Source organism: Dermacentor andersoni, chromosome 5 (assembly GCF_023375885.2).
Source record: "Dermacentor andersoni chromosome 5, qqDerAnde1_hic_scaffold, whole genome shotgun sequence".
NCBI classification, from domain to species: domain Eukaryota; kingdom Metazoa; phylum Arthropoda; class Arachnida; order Ixodida; family Ixodidae; genus Dermacentor; species Dermacentor andersoni.
Window position 1 is genome coordinate 53,789,980 of NC_092818.1, and position 14,945 is coordinate 53,804,924.

General features: G+C 49.1%; 2 protein-coding genes across 4 annotated transcripts in view; one reads left to right on the top strand and one right to left on the bottom strand.

The window, feature by feature from the left end:
- Positions 1-14,945, top strand: part of LOC126530280 (ubiquitin carboxyl-terminal hydrolase 25-like) — an 85,507-nt gene that overhangs the window by 17,522 nt on the left and 53,040 nt on the right. For all 3 annotated transcript variants that reach the window (XM_050177594.3, XM_050177593.3, XM_050177595.3), the window contains exons 5-7: positions 1,968-2,158; positions 3,968-4,044; positions 11,519-11,667. In XM_050177594.3, the coding sequence (XP_050033551.1) occupies positions 1,968-2,158; positions 3,968-4,044; positions 11,519-11,667 (417 nt within the window). The remainder of the gene's footprint in view (positions 1-1,967; positions 2,159-3,967; positions 4,045-11,518; positions 11,668-14,945) is intronic.
- LOC140218468 (tigger transposable element-derived protein 6-like) lies at positions 4,051-5,528 on the bottom strand. Its single transcript, XM_072288181.1, has one exon. The coding sequence runs from the start codon at positions 5,242-5,244 to the stop codon at positions 4,246-4,248; it is 999 nt and encodes a 332-aa protein (XP_072144282.1). The 5' UTR covers positions 5,245-5,528; the 3' UTR covers positions 4,051-4,245.

Here is a 14,945-nt window from a genome sequence, read left to right on the forward strand (position 1 = left end):
TGGCGCTGGCGGGTAGCACATTCCTGAGCTGACCCCGCACCACGTGGCTGCCGGTTATTCGCAGTTCTCTGAAGTGCGCCCCGTCCGGTTGGTTGGGAACACGTGCAGCGGACTGAAATAGCTGACACGTTGCCACCCCGTACGGCCATTCCTAACAACGCGCATACACCTTGTGCAGGCTTTGCTTTGTTTGTTTTGAGAGCTGTTTGTTGCAAAAGTTTGGCACACACCTCGGAAGTGATCTGAGTGGTGGGCCAGTTCTCGAAAGACGACACTGTGTGAACGCTGTTTCTTGTTGAGACATGCATAAAAGTTAGATGATCTCACATGTGCCAAAACTCCAAAAAGGCAAACTCATCTATGAAATTAAATCTCCATACTGACTGTTTCATACAAAGTCAAACACAGCAGATGTCATGTTTTGCCCTGACAATGATAAATGGCACCACGATTCTATTCTGTTGCAACAATATCAAAACTTTTTTTTTTATATTTATGTTTGGCGTCGCTACAAACAGTGCATGCGTCTGATTTGGCCCGGAGGAACAGGCATGTGGAAGTACCCGCAGGTGTAATTACACGGCCTACCTACAGTCGAACCTGACTATATCAAACCTGTTTACATCAAGTTATCCTCTATAGCAAACAATTTCTGAACACTGTATTGTTACTATGAGTATATGTAGCGCAAGTTACGGTTACATTGAACAAAAATAGCAGCAACTCCCAATATATCGAACGTCAAGTGGCGAAGAAGTGCCCCCAGAAGTTGGCTTTCCCTGAGTCGGTGCGGAAACACGCCGACACATCTCAAAACTGGTTTAGCCCGGAGACGCGGCTCCATCCGCCCGCTCTCCCTACTGTGACTGCGACGCGTCGGGCGAGTCGGCGACAGCCCCCTACAAAAAATGATCCTGGCATGCCCACTGCGCTTGCTCAGACAGCCAATGAGAGGCTTTTGTGCCCCGTCGTGCGAGATGCTGGAAGTCCGAGTTGCCTCGCTGCTTTTCTCGTTAACTGTGCTTGTGCCTTCTGGGCCTTCTCCCACAGTATTGCCATGATGGCTAGCGTGAAGCGCACTGAAATCGTAAATCGAGTGAAACGCGGTAAGAAGTGGGATGTCGCCGCAGCGTACAAGATTCCGAGGTGCACTTTCAGCACGATCTTGAAAAATAAGGGGAAAATTAGGACTAAGGCAGACAAACGACCTGGGGCCTAGTGGCGCCTGACGCATATGTACAGCCGTGACGTCTAGGCGGCCGTGTACAAGTGGTTCATCTGAACCTGCTTCAGACGTGCCAGCTTCTGCATGCCCGGTGATGACTCCAAAAATGCTAATGAGTACGACGAAGCCCTTGTGGTTGTCGCCGAAGTTTGGAGCGAGCTGTCACAATTTCTGGAAGCTGTTGACGGACCAACGATCGACGAGTTTGTGAGTGCGGATGGTGGTGTCGCGACCACGGGAGAGCCCGAAAGTGAAGACTACATTGCCGACATCGTACCGAACACAAGTGAAAGTGGGCACAACGAGGAAAGCAACTACAATCCTCTGCCCACATCCTCCAAGGTTTTTGGTGCACCCGCACTTGTCTGGCGCTCCTGCGCGAATGTGGAAGGTTGCGGCCTCTGCTGCTCCAACTCTTTAGACAATGTGGAGAAGTGTGTGCTGTCGCAGGCAGCGAAGTTGCCCAAGCAGGAGAAGATACAGTACTATGTCATGTGAAACTACGCTAGTTTCATCAATAAAGTGCTTTTATAAATGGTATGTGCTCTTATGACGTCTAATTTTTTAGCAGGCTTACATCGAATTATGCCCTATATCGAACCGATAGGCGTTTTTTAGCGAGTTCGATATAACCGGGTACGACTGTACCTCTGTACGAAATGATTTTGCCGAAAGTGTTGTGTACATTCGATGCTCTTGTTTACTCATCACTCAGGTATAATCGCACTTTGTTTGCACACAGGGTCCCAACAATCAGCAGATGCAGCAACAGCAGCAACAGCAACAGCCACACCCTCCGCAACAGCAGCCGCAGCAGCAGCCACAGCAGCACCAGCCGCAGCAGCAGCAGGACGTATCCGAGTTCACGCACAAGTTGCTCGAGTGGCTGGAGGATGCCTTCCAGTTGGCGCACTGTGCTGCCAGCCCAGGCTCGTGAGTGAGCAGTGCGCAATAGTGCAATAAAGGAAGGGAATTAATGGGTATAATGGAAGTAATTTCTAGGGGTGTGTGGATACTCGGTTGTTTGATTTCAAATTGAATAGCAAACATTTGAATAATTTGATTCGCGAATCGAATATCTAATATTCCATTTCTCAAAAATTCAATCTCTTGAATATTGGTACCTTCGATGAATTACTCAGCCATGGTCGGTGCCTTGACGTGCGCAGCATTCCCACGGCGTGCAATATTTATCGGTACAAGGTTCGACCAGGTCAACCAAACTACCAATCGAAACGATTAACGCTTCGCAACTATAGGGAACAACAAAAGCAGTGCATATGGAAAGCACGGAAGCATGTGTGAAGATTGGGCCGATTATTGACTGGAAAGGCACGCTGATCACATCGAATACGGGAATTCAGAGTTCACGCACGCATGTTTGTGCAGTTTGGAGCTTTCTACCCACATGCGAACACGGACGAACTTAGTATGTATGCTCGCAGTACTCACCGGCAGGTTGACCGCGTGCCTTGAACGCGCGTCAGTCAAACCCATAATCGTGATCTCGCGACCGATCACTGATGAGCCACCCATAGGGACATGTTAGCGACAAGCTCTCCGCGACGGTTTGCGACCTAGGGCCGTACTCTGTAACAGTTCGCTTTGGAACCGGTTCGGTTTGGCTGTTACGTCAAGGTGATGTCAGTGGGAGAAAGAGTGGAATGCCGCGGCACGAGGGAGACCAATGAACGTGCGGCGTTCTGTCGCAAAGTCACGTCATCATTTTTGTGTTTGCACTAATTGAAGGAGGTTGCTAGTTTGGTAAAAAAATATTGGTTTGTATACAACAATTGCGCATTTAATTTCCAGTAATAACTGAGCTTCCAACGCAGGCAGCTAGTGGTTTAATTTTATCTGTGTTGCTTTATTTATTGTATTGTCGCTAGGGGGTGTGCCATGCGTTAAGCAATCAAAGCAGTTCTCTCTGCCGCAGCTCTAATAGGATTTCGTTTAGCCACGGATGAGCTTCCTTAGGGTGGACGATTGCGATGAGAGTTCCATCCACGCATCCCACAACTTCGAGAATCTTGCCGCGGTCAAGGAAACGTTCTTGACTGCTGACATCTTTTTGCAGTCACAACAGCATTGCCGAGCGACTTCTTCGCATTCCAAATGCGACACACCTTAGTCAACGGTAGATCTCTATCACGTGCCAGCGCTGATTTCTTCATGCCGCGTTTGATAGCACAAACGTCTAATTTTTCTTTTATGCTGAGCACCCGGTGTTCTTTATCCGAGCTTCGACATGACGCGAGTCCTAGCTTGCATGACGCCGAAATGATGTTGATGTTGATGTGGCTTTATGCACAAATGCGCAGAGAGGCCGTTGTTTGGAGGCCGTTGTTTTGATCTCTGAGGCTTGTTGTTCTGTCAGGCTGGCCAATGGGGACGAGGCACCGCCATGATTGCACGACGAAAAGTGGAAACACTACGTGTTAAGCAATACGTACGCATAAGCCGGTACGGATTATGCCGATACAAAATGCATTATGTTCAATGACTGCTGAGTTGGGGATTTGACTTTACTACTTTTAAAACGAAACTACTGTTCAAGCAGGTACGGTTTAACAAGGTTTTACTGTATTTTATTCAACATCTACTATTTCGTATTCGCACACCTTAGTAATTTTGACTCTCCCTTCAACTTCATTTTAACGGGTTTCGAGTGTATGAAGATTTCAGACAGTAAACAAGAGACTAGAACAGGTGTTTCATTTTTGCTTACTGTCTTACTTGCAGCGTACCTCGCATGCAGCAGACGAACCCAATGCTGGACCTTTTCTACGGGCGCTTTCGGTGCGAGGGCGAAAATGAAGGTAAGAGCGAACAATCTCTTAGCACTTGTATCCTCATGTAAAGACCTCTCTTTTTTTTTTTTTTTACGGTTGGGTTACAGTCGAGTCCCGCTACAACGAAATTGACGGTGCACGAAAAAAAATTCGTAGAAGCGAAAATTTCGTTGTTGTGAAATTCAGAAAAATATGACCAACCTGAACTGGTAAACCACAAACAAACTTTTATTTCCAGAAGTCAAGCAGTGTCGACTGCTTCCTTTTTTTTCCTAGGAGCATCATGACTCGATTTTCGCATTCGGCCAGTAGCTGCATCGCGACGTCGTCATCATGCACAGCTACGCTGTTTCTGATGACATCGAACGCATCCAGTACGCGAGATGTGGCCGGTGGGTGCATATCTGGCACTTCGTCGTCATCCGACTGCCCCCCGTCGTCGCGGACACTGTTTATGATGTCCTCATCGCTCAATTCCTCCCGGGCGATCACATTGATGTCAGCGTCGATGAAGTCGTCCAGCTCGACACTGGATGGCACACTTCCGGCACCTTGAAGGGCCGCCCAGGACGCAGTTACGTCTGCTGGCGGATGCACTGCTCCGTTGCAGTCAGCAGCATCCTCAGCGGAGTCGGTGTCTGGATCTCCGAGCTTGAAGCCAGCGTGCGTGAAACAGTTCGCGATAACTGGCCGTCCAGTTGCAGCCCACGCAGCAGCCATCATCTGCAGCGCCATGTACAGGTCTAACTTCGTGTCGCGACCGGTCTCCACATTCAATAGGAGACGCTGCATCACTCGCTGGCGGTAGGCGCACTTCAAACTTCTAATGACACCTTGGTCAAGTGGCTGTATGATCGAAGTGCAGTTCGGCGGAAAGTACTTCAGCTCCACATTTGTGAGCTCCACATCCAGAATATGATGGGCGGAGCAATTGTCCAGCAATAAGCACACCCGCCGGCCCTGCCTCCTCATGTCGCAGTCAAATGACGCGACCCACTCGGAGAAAATGGCCCGCGTCATCCAGGAGCGGCTGTTGGCGACATATTTTACGGGAAGGCTCCTATTACCTTTAAAGCAACGGGGCCTTGCACTCTTCCCAATGACTAGCGGTGGGCGCTTGTCGGATCCGTCCGCGTTGGTGCACAGCAGCACGGTCACGCGCTTCTTACTGTGTTTCCCACCGTGGCAACGCTGACCTTTCATTTCGAGGGTTTTAGACGGCAGCATCTCGTAAAACAGGCCTGTCTCGTCAGCGTTGTAGATGTCACACTTCGCATAGTCTTTCAACAACGCCGAAACGTTTGTGGAGATCCAGGCGGATGCGCTGCCTGTGTCTGCCGATGCCGACTCGCCAGAGAGCGTCTTGCCGACAATGTCATGGCGGGCCTTAAATCTGCTGAGCCAGCCTGTGCTCGCCTTGAAATCGTCAATCCCCAGCAGGCAAGCGTAATTCAGGGCCTTCTGCTGCACGGCGTTTCCACTGATGGGTATGTTTTTCGCCCTCGTCTCGACAAACCACGTGTACATGGCCTTGTCGAGGTCTTCGTGCGCCGACGGTGTCAGCTTCTTCCGCTTGGCTGATGTGCCTGAAGCAAGAGCTTGCGCTATTGCTTCTTTTGACTTCAAGATGGTGGACAGCGAACTGGGAGAAATCCGAAACTTCTTCGCAACGTCACCTTTCTTCTCTCCACTTTCGACTTCGGCCAGGATCCTAGCTTTATCCTCCAGGGATAAAAACTTTCGACATGGCGGCGCCATGTCGGAAAGCACGCTAAAAATCGCACACCGCAACACGTGCACAAAACGAACAGCACTAACTACGCACCGACGGCGCCGAGACGCAGCATGGACTGACGAGACGACTGAGCGTCGGCTTTGGATTGTCTGCGGCTAAAAAGTTTCAAGCCAATCTCAAAGGTAGGCCAGTCTCATCGCCGTCGCCATCGAGCAATGGCGGCCCCCATGCTCGATCATCAGCGGCAGTTTCTTGCGGTGCCAACGCGCGATGATAACTTTGCAGACGCTTTTTTATGTGCAAAATGTTCGAAATTGCGTTTCCTGCGCGGCAAATTAAATTTCGAGCCTGGAATTACTTCGTCAGATTTCGTTAAAGCGGAACGGCATAAGAAAAAGTGTTCGTTGTGGTGAGGATATTTATGCATTGACTCCTATGGGCAGCTGACGGGGAACTGAGAATTATTCGTTGAACCGGACAGTTCGTTGAAGCGGCGTTCGTTGTAGCGGGGTTCGACTGTATTGATTTTTTATTATTTTTCTTTATTTTTTTATGAAAAGGAAAATTCCAGTGCATGCAAGAGAGCGCATCAGTTTGGCACTTCCTGACGTGTCGAGAGGGGCCCAACATGTTTACTACGGTGAATTCTCGATATAGCGATCGTCTGGGGACCGCAGCAAATTGTTCGTTATTCTGAAAGGTCGTTATAATGAAAGCTCCAAAATGAACCGTTTAGCCCATCAACCCATTATCAGTTGTCACCTTAGGAGCTATCCACGAAAACATCGCTGTTGGCTATCGACCGGCACTGTCGCTTTTTTCCATCGATTCCACAGCCACGCACCACCATGTAGTAAGTGGCATGCCCAAAAGAGACGCTGACGCCAAGAAAATCACCAACAAAAAAGGAGCTCCATGTCACCTATGCCGCTTTATGTTTCTTTTTGTTTGTTTGTTTTTCACATTCCTTGCCCTTGGAAACCACAACTGTCTCACTCGAGGCGAACGCTGGAACTATACCAAAGTGTAAGCACGTCTAAACGACACTGTCTGGAAAGTGCAACCGCGAGAGCTCGTGAACACAGGTTACATTTCTCCGCACGCAGCGCGTAGCTAGTACGGCCACAGAAAGGAGCATGAAAGAACGAAGAGGCATGCTCAGAAAGAAGGGCGAAAGAAGGAAGAGACGTGCCTCTGTTGCTAGGTGACAGTTGTCTGGGGGGAGCATGCGCTCGCAAAACTGTCGACACCTCCGCAATAATTTTTTTTTAAACGTCCTTTTCCTGCGTTTTTTTTCCCCTGCCTCCATCAACCATCTCGGGTCTTCCGAGCCCATGTGTCATGGCATCCGCTTGTTGACTGCTAGCCTACTGTTCTGGCTATCATAAAGGGTACATGGAAATATAAGAATACCCAGATTTCAGAATATTAGTTCGTGGTACTGAGGCATTAGCATGACATGGAAACTGAATAACGATCGTTATTCTGAAAAGTTCGGTATTCTGATGTTCGTACTACTGAAATATTTTTACTTGAAACTACAGTCGAACCTCGATATATCGAACAGCGCGGTGATCGCAAAATAGTTCGATATAGCCAGAATTCGATATATAAAATCACGTAGAAAACGCGTCAAAAACTAGCGCAAATCAATCAATGAACCAATCGTGGCGCAATAGATACTCACATGAAGCTTCAAACAAAGTATTTATTTAGTTCGCTGAAAGTACTGAAGCAGCGTAGCCGGCTTCATATTGGCAACCGCGTGCTTGACCACGGCGTCCTCAACATAGTCCAAACGGTCCACAATAGACAGTCCAGTGCCTTCTATTGCGCCGCAGTAGCGGCGTACAACGGCCAAAGCAGCTACAGCCTCAGTTGCAGTCGGGAGCGGGGCAACATCAGCGCTTGCTGGATCAGCCTCGGCAGCGTCTTCGTTTGGCCGCTCAGCAGTCACTTCTGCCGCGATCTCCACGTCTGTTAACTCCGCCACTGTTCCGGTGCAGTCGTCACCGCCAACGAAGTCCGCAATGCACATGATGTGTGGCTCAGCACCGACAAAGCGCTCCAACTGGCTCCACGGCCGCCTCGATCACGCGCGCACGGCGGGGGCAAGCCTCGCCGTGCGCGCGTGATCGAGGCGGCTTGCCCCGCCGTGCACGCATAGGTGCGCGCGTGATCGCGGCGGCCGTGCTGGCTCCAAGCCGCCGCGTGTGTACGCCGCTACGTTCAAATGGCGCCCTCGGCGCAACCGATGTGGGCAGCTGTCGTACGCAGCAGTCTGGAACGCCGATCGCGCCGCCGCTATCTTCGAGGCGTTGCGGGAAAGCTCGCCTCATGTCAACAGAGCGCACTTGGTCTGGGGCGGCGGAGTTCGATATACCCATTTTACATCCGGCCCCGTTCGAAATAAAGAATTAAAAATGCATGCGATTTTTCATGTGATATAGAAATTGTTCGATATACGCAATAATTCGATATATCCGTGTTCGATATATCGAGGTTTGACTGTATAAGCAGTCAGCAGAGGATTTCTGAAAAGTTTGATTATGTAGTGTTTGTAGTAATGAGCTTTCACTGTAAGTAGGGTTAAGATTTTGAGGCAGAAGCCTTTGCTGCAATTTCATATTGGTTCAGAGTCTTCAGTATAGACAGAAACTCGTTAATTTTAATTCTGCGGGGATGCTACAAAGATTCGAATTATACAAAATTCGAACTAATGAAAGTCGGAGAAAGAATCGCTCAGTTAAGGCGTGCATATAGTCCGACATAGTGTGAGCGTGTGAGCACACGATACGTCACGTTGGCGAGAGTAACATCTATAGTTTGAAGCACTGGTGCAGCCAACATAACCGGACGCAGCCAGCGCAGCCCGACATGCCCGACGTCGAGTTGGATCTTGCTCCATCCGCACGTTCATCGTGCCGACTGCGGCAAACCACAATGCACGGCACGTAAAAATAAAGGGTGCCCACGCCGTTTTGCCGATGGTCACAGGCAGCTGTTCAATGCGGCGCACGGGTTGGACATCGTTCTGCGCATGCTTAAAAGAGAACAGCCGATGGCACGCGCATTGAAGTCTAGAGGGGATGGCATTTCGGTTGGCACAGCATAAGCGCCGTAGTGTGACTGGCCGCACGTGACGCGTGCCGACACTCGCCGCAGGAACAAGAGCTGCACTTTAAAATGCACTCTCGAAACACGAAAAAACGAAGCGCGCTGGTGTGATCTCCTCGGGCAGTTGCTACGGGTTGTGTGCGCGCCATGGAGGTTCCGGGTTCGTCTCGTGATCAAGTTGCCGAGCGCCGTGCGCGAAGGACGGAGCAGCAACGCAAGCGGCGGAAGGCCGTCCGCAAGTCGACCGACTCTGAAGTCATCGCATCTGCAGATCGCTTTCAAGATACAGCGTGCACCGCTGCGCAAACTGTGCAGTTGCTCTGCAAACACGCCGTCCGCGGCCGTAACACCATGTGGCGAAGCCTGGTTACAGGAGATGGGAGCCATGCGGGGAAAATATCAGGAGATGCGTGAGAGTCGCGCATCCCCACATCACTTGCAAGTAACCCGTGTTCATGAAGTGAAACGTCATTGTATTTTTTAAACATCATTTAGTGAATGAACAGGTGCACCTTATACACCAGTGCAACTTGTATAAGTTTTGGGGGGCGGGGGGAATTGCTGTTTTGAGGGGGTGCGACTTTTACAAAGGTGCGACCTTTAGACCAGAAAATACGGTATGTATGGGTACAGCGCAGGCTTTTACACGGGCAGCAGGTAACATCCACTGTACTTGAAGCACATACTCTTCAAAAACTCCCAGTTTGACTGAAAGGCGAAGCATCAATTGCAATAGTGAATTAACGGACAGCCATACCATGTGAGGATAGTACATTTATTGGCCATACCAACTGGTAAACATTTCCTTGCTAACTAAGTTAACAAGCCGGGTGTCAGCGTGCATCGCAGATATGAACACATCACACTTGATGACCGCGAACACTCGCTGTCAGAATGCTGGCTTGAGGAAACGTGGCAGCAGTAGCAAGCAAAGTGACCTTCGTGCTGTCTATCACTTCTACGCAAAGTGAGCGCCAAGAACACACAGCACGCACAAAGCTACGAGCCGTCGATGCACCTAAACTCTGCCACCAAGCAGATCGCTCTCGAGATGCAGCTGTGCGAATGCATGCAGCCGTCACATGTGCAGTTGTAGCCAGAGTAGAACGCCGCCTCTCTCTCTCTGTCTCCCCCCCCCTCCCCCCCGTGCCTCGCAACGTTGGGTGCCTCACGTGCCACAGAAAGCAGCGCGCTTCCTCTCCGCTTCCGTCTCTTACATGCGGGTGACATAGAGCCGTGATCGTCGTCTCCCCTCGCACGCTTTCAGTCGCACATGCAGCATAGGGCGTGGCGACGGTATTATTGCCCTCGAACTTTGTACGGAACCTCATGGCGACGGTAGAAATGCACTTGGGGTGTCCATATAATTGCCATAGCAATAAAAATACATACAGACTCGGTAATTTGACTTCGCGTAATTCGATTTTTCGATTCATTCGATCCCAGCTGAAAGTCCCGGCCGGCGACCATGCGTTTCTGTGGGCCCAAACGTTCGTTATTTTGATCCTAAAATTGTCCGTTGCCGGTTAATTTGAGCTTGACCAGTGAGCGCACATGTGCCTGACCCCCACAGAGGGTAGCGACCCCTTTAGTGGCCGTGTCTGTCTCGGCAGAGATTAGGGTACATTGAATGCGTTGTACACATGTCGTATCTCTTCGGGAATGGCGATTTTCGACCTGCACAAGGATAATTTTCAAACAATAACCGGAGCTCACGATGTCTGGTTGCGGTATGTACCGAATTGTAATGTGCTAATTATTTTTTTGTTTCTGTGAAATTGGGCCAGAAATTGCCTGCGCGGTGCAGTTTTGCACGAAAGCAAAACTGCCTTAGCAACGATCATATGCTTCACCGCGTAATACTGTTGTATTGCGGCGGAGCTGAATTGAATAGCTCTGTGGCGAAGCTGACTTTAAGAAACTGGCTGCCATTGGGCAACATATTTCTTGCTTAAAAATAGGGTGCGTGTTAGCTTTCTGCTTCGTTGACAAGCTTTAATGTCATTCGTACATTAGTTTTCTACTTTGTACGTGTGTCTCGTCCTCTAGCCCGGCCCTTGCACCCTTTCTTGGAGGTAATTTCCACCGGTGTCCAAGATGGTTGTGCCTTAATGTGCACTGTCTTCCCACTCGTTTAGAACTGGAGATTGTGTAACGTAGAGCTTTAGAGACGCAATGAACTGAAAGGCAGACGAAGTATTTGCTCTAGCGTCGTTTCCACGGTGGGTGACACTATCTGCTACTGCGCCAAAATGGACGTGATAACTTCGCAGGCTTCGCTTTGTACCACCGGTATAAAGATATCCTCTACACGGCACCGAACCACTTCTTTGTGGTGGACGATTCTCAAGTTTTAAGAAAGGGAAATGTTTTTTTTCTGATTGAAATTCATTTTTTCCGATTGCTTGGTAATCAGGAAAATCTTATGGCCCTTACTGCATAAGAAAAATTTGTTGGTGATGTACTTATTTGCATAAAGGGTAGAATTTTAATATAATGAAATTTCATTATAACAAAGTAAAGTGCCAATTTTACCAACTTCGTTGGATCGATGTTTAATTGTTGTGTGAAAGTGTGTCGAAAAGCTTTGTACAAATTGTTCTGACATTAAGAGAGTGCTTGAAAAGGTCCCTCTTTTTTGCTGTCTAGGTCGGCACTTCTCGCGAGAGGAAGCGTTTGGCCAGTACCCTCTTCAGGTGAATGGATTCAGTGACATCCACGACAGCCTAGAGGCGGCCACCACCACCCTGGAACCCGAGAGTGCGTCGACACCATCATCTCGGCGACTAGGCCAAGAGGTCAGCTTGCGAAACGATTTGGTTTGGCCTTTGGTTCGGCTGTGTGTGCTGTGAAAAGTATCCCAGCAACACTTATTGAGCTCACTTTTTTCTCAATTTTATCGCTTTTGGAGAACACATTTGGCGATCACTTTTGCGCGACATGGCATTCAGCATGATGCTGCATAGGAATGACGGATGTTCTGTCTGCTGGCTAAGTGTTCTCGGAATGGGGCGTACCTGACAGCTAAGTCCAGAATACGGCCCTGGCTTAATTGCTAGACAATTCTGTAGTGAACATCTGAGCCAATTGTATATTTATTCCTTTACAGCTTAGACCGCTTAGAACAAAAATCGCCGGAGTCATGAGTTTGCGCACTATAGGTAGTACCACACTATAACCAAAACAGCATTTTTCCAAGACTGTGCATGTGCAAAGCAGGTGGATTAAGCAGCCACTTGTGTCCGAGAATCAAAGCTTACAACTGGGATGTGCCCTCACTTTCGTTGGTGAGGAGGTTCTTCCGTTTCCAAGTGCCGTACTGCCACTGCGAAACATTTCATTGACTCTGCATCAAACCGCAACTTTGCCCACCAACTCCCAACGAGACGGCGCTGGTTAGGCCTAGCTGGAGGGGGTGACGGGCGGTCACTGGAAGCTCATCTTTCATAAATGTTTGTATTCGTAGACAAATTCGTGGAGATATGGCATGAGGTCACGCACACAGGCTGAGCTGTCAGTAGCACGGGTGAAGTGGGGGTTCGCGGGCAATCAGCCGGCAACTACCACGAGCACGTATAGCAAAAGCTTATATGTGTGTGTACTGGTAGCAACAGCGAAAGCTCATGTGTGGACAATGTTTCAGACTGATGAATTTGCAAATGAGACGCTGTCGCGGAGTCAAGTCTGCACGTGCGGTATCTGTACTTCGCGACGACGCGCATTGTGACGGGTGAATGTGAGACACACTCGTGGCCTCGACTGAGATTTCTGCGGTGCTGGAGTTGTAAAAAACAACAAATTGATTTTACCGTCGACATTAGTTTTTTCAGTCTGCCTGGTACTTGAGATTTTTCCAACCCTGTTCATGTCCGAGGAAATCAGTCCACAACCGTATTTACCTTCCGCACACAAACTGAAAAGCCAAAGAGTGACTGCTGACAAGCGGCTGAAGCAAAAGGCTGCTCCATCACCTAGGCAATCGTCGTGTTTTGTTCTTATTTGTTTCCCCGTGCCTTGTTTGCTCGCTCGTCCTATGTTTCCGCCTCATCGGCATTGTTTTCATCGCTCTCGCCTTGGCTGGTGCACCTCGTTAAGAAACACACTCGCTTCTTCGCTTGTCTGCAGAATTTTCCGGCAACTGCATCATAACCGACATTTCATGTCGCCTGGCTACTCTATAAGTTGTATGCGTATACATTGAGTTGTAAAGGAAAATAAGTGGGAGTCAGAAAAGACAGCGTTATATCTGGTCATGCACTATAAGCAGTTACATTATACCGTATTTACTCGGTCAGCTTAGAATCGGGGCCCCGATTCTAAGCCGACCCCCGAATATCTGAAGCCAAAAAAAAACAATGTAAAAATTTACCTTGAATGTAGGCTGAACAAAAAAGTGAGGACAGCGTTCACAACATGAAAACAGCATTCATTTAATATGAACTTGCCGAGCTCACTCCACGTCATCGCCGCCGCTAAATTTGTTACGCTTGCGGACGCGCGCAAGCTTGTGTCCGCGCAACCATGGATGCGCAGACAGTGAGGCAAGGCTCTTACACGTCAAAACATAGCGCAATCTCGGTGAACAGCTCCTCTCAGTTATCGTGCGCTTATCTTCCTTATCGCTGTCATCTTTTCATTGCAACGCATGCAGAAAGCGTCTCCAGTTGCCCCCTCCAACCACGGACGTTTTTCTCATCGATGCTGAAGTCCCGCACGTCTTGAACGTTTGACGATGCCTCTGCGCCTAGCACAACTTTTCGTTTGAAAGCGGCGCTATAGTGATTACGTTAACGCCACGCCACTTGCCGATGCAACACATGTCAAAATGACAACGTCGCTCATGTACTTCAGTTGGCTACTGGCGTGGCTAGTAGGGGCTGCGATACTGACTTTTCTAGATGGCACTAGCTGTGCACCATACTTATCATTTTCAATTACAAACTGGCGCATTTCTTAAAATCCTCAAATCTAAGCCTACTCTACAGTTGGGTGTATGATTATTTGAAAAAAAGCTATTGGCCTTGATTCGAATAAATACGGTAAGTGGTCTGAGCTGTACGCACAGCAGGGTGCCTATAGTCTTGCTAAAAAAACCACTTGCCATTTCTGTCAACTGTGCATATTTTTCCAATGCAATGATTAGCCGAGGGTGATCACATGCGCTAATTTTATTGCCTTCTGTCACTGCGTGAATTATTGATGTTCTGTCATAAATGCACACTAGCTTGACCATTTACAGTTAAACTTCGATATAGTGAACTTCAATATAACGAAATTCTCTATATAATGAAGTACTTAACTTTTCATAACCTCTTGTCCATGGAACACCATGTAATTAGAACCTCAGTATATCGAAGTATGTTTATGTGCGCTTTCAATATAACAAAATTTTGCTTCCGCCGCAAAGGAATGCCGAGATAATAAATGGAAACTTGCGGGGACGCCAATGGTCAGATGATTGAATTACAGGCATCTACTTGCAAACGCACCTCTCAAATCGCACGTGACTCGAAAAGAGCGACTGACGCAGTGGAGCCGCGTCATGTTTCGTATAAAGTGCAAGTGCGATAAGATCCTATCGTGCCCAGCTCACTGGTATACTATAGGCGCGAGTGAAAGTGTGTAACGATCAGACAAGAACGACGGTGGCTTCACGAGTGCCACCTTCCCGTGCAAGCAAAGGGAAAGACGCGGAGGGGAGCCCGCTCGCATTGACGTGATCAAGCGCACGAGGGGCGGCAGGAGGGGGGCGTGTAAGTCAGCGCTTCACGATTTCTGGCCCGTGTCTCAGCCATGGCTGGGCATGGCTGTAAGTGCGGCTTAGCGCATACGCAGCCGTGCACCCTGCCTTAGAGGTAATCTGGCCACGTGTGCAAATAGGGGTGTGCCGAGACGACGTGACATCAGGTTAGTTGTCTTCCCACGCGTTTCGTATTGGAGTTTGCGTAATCTCAAGTTTCAGCGACTTGTTGGAGCCAGAGCCAGATGAAGCATTCGCTCCCTGCTGCTGGCGCTTTTCATCGTAGCGTCATCCAGGTGCAGGCGACGCCACCGGCCACGGGGGCGGAGTGCACGC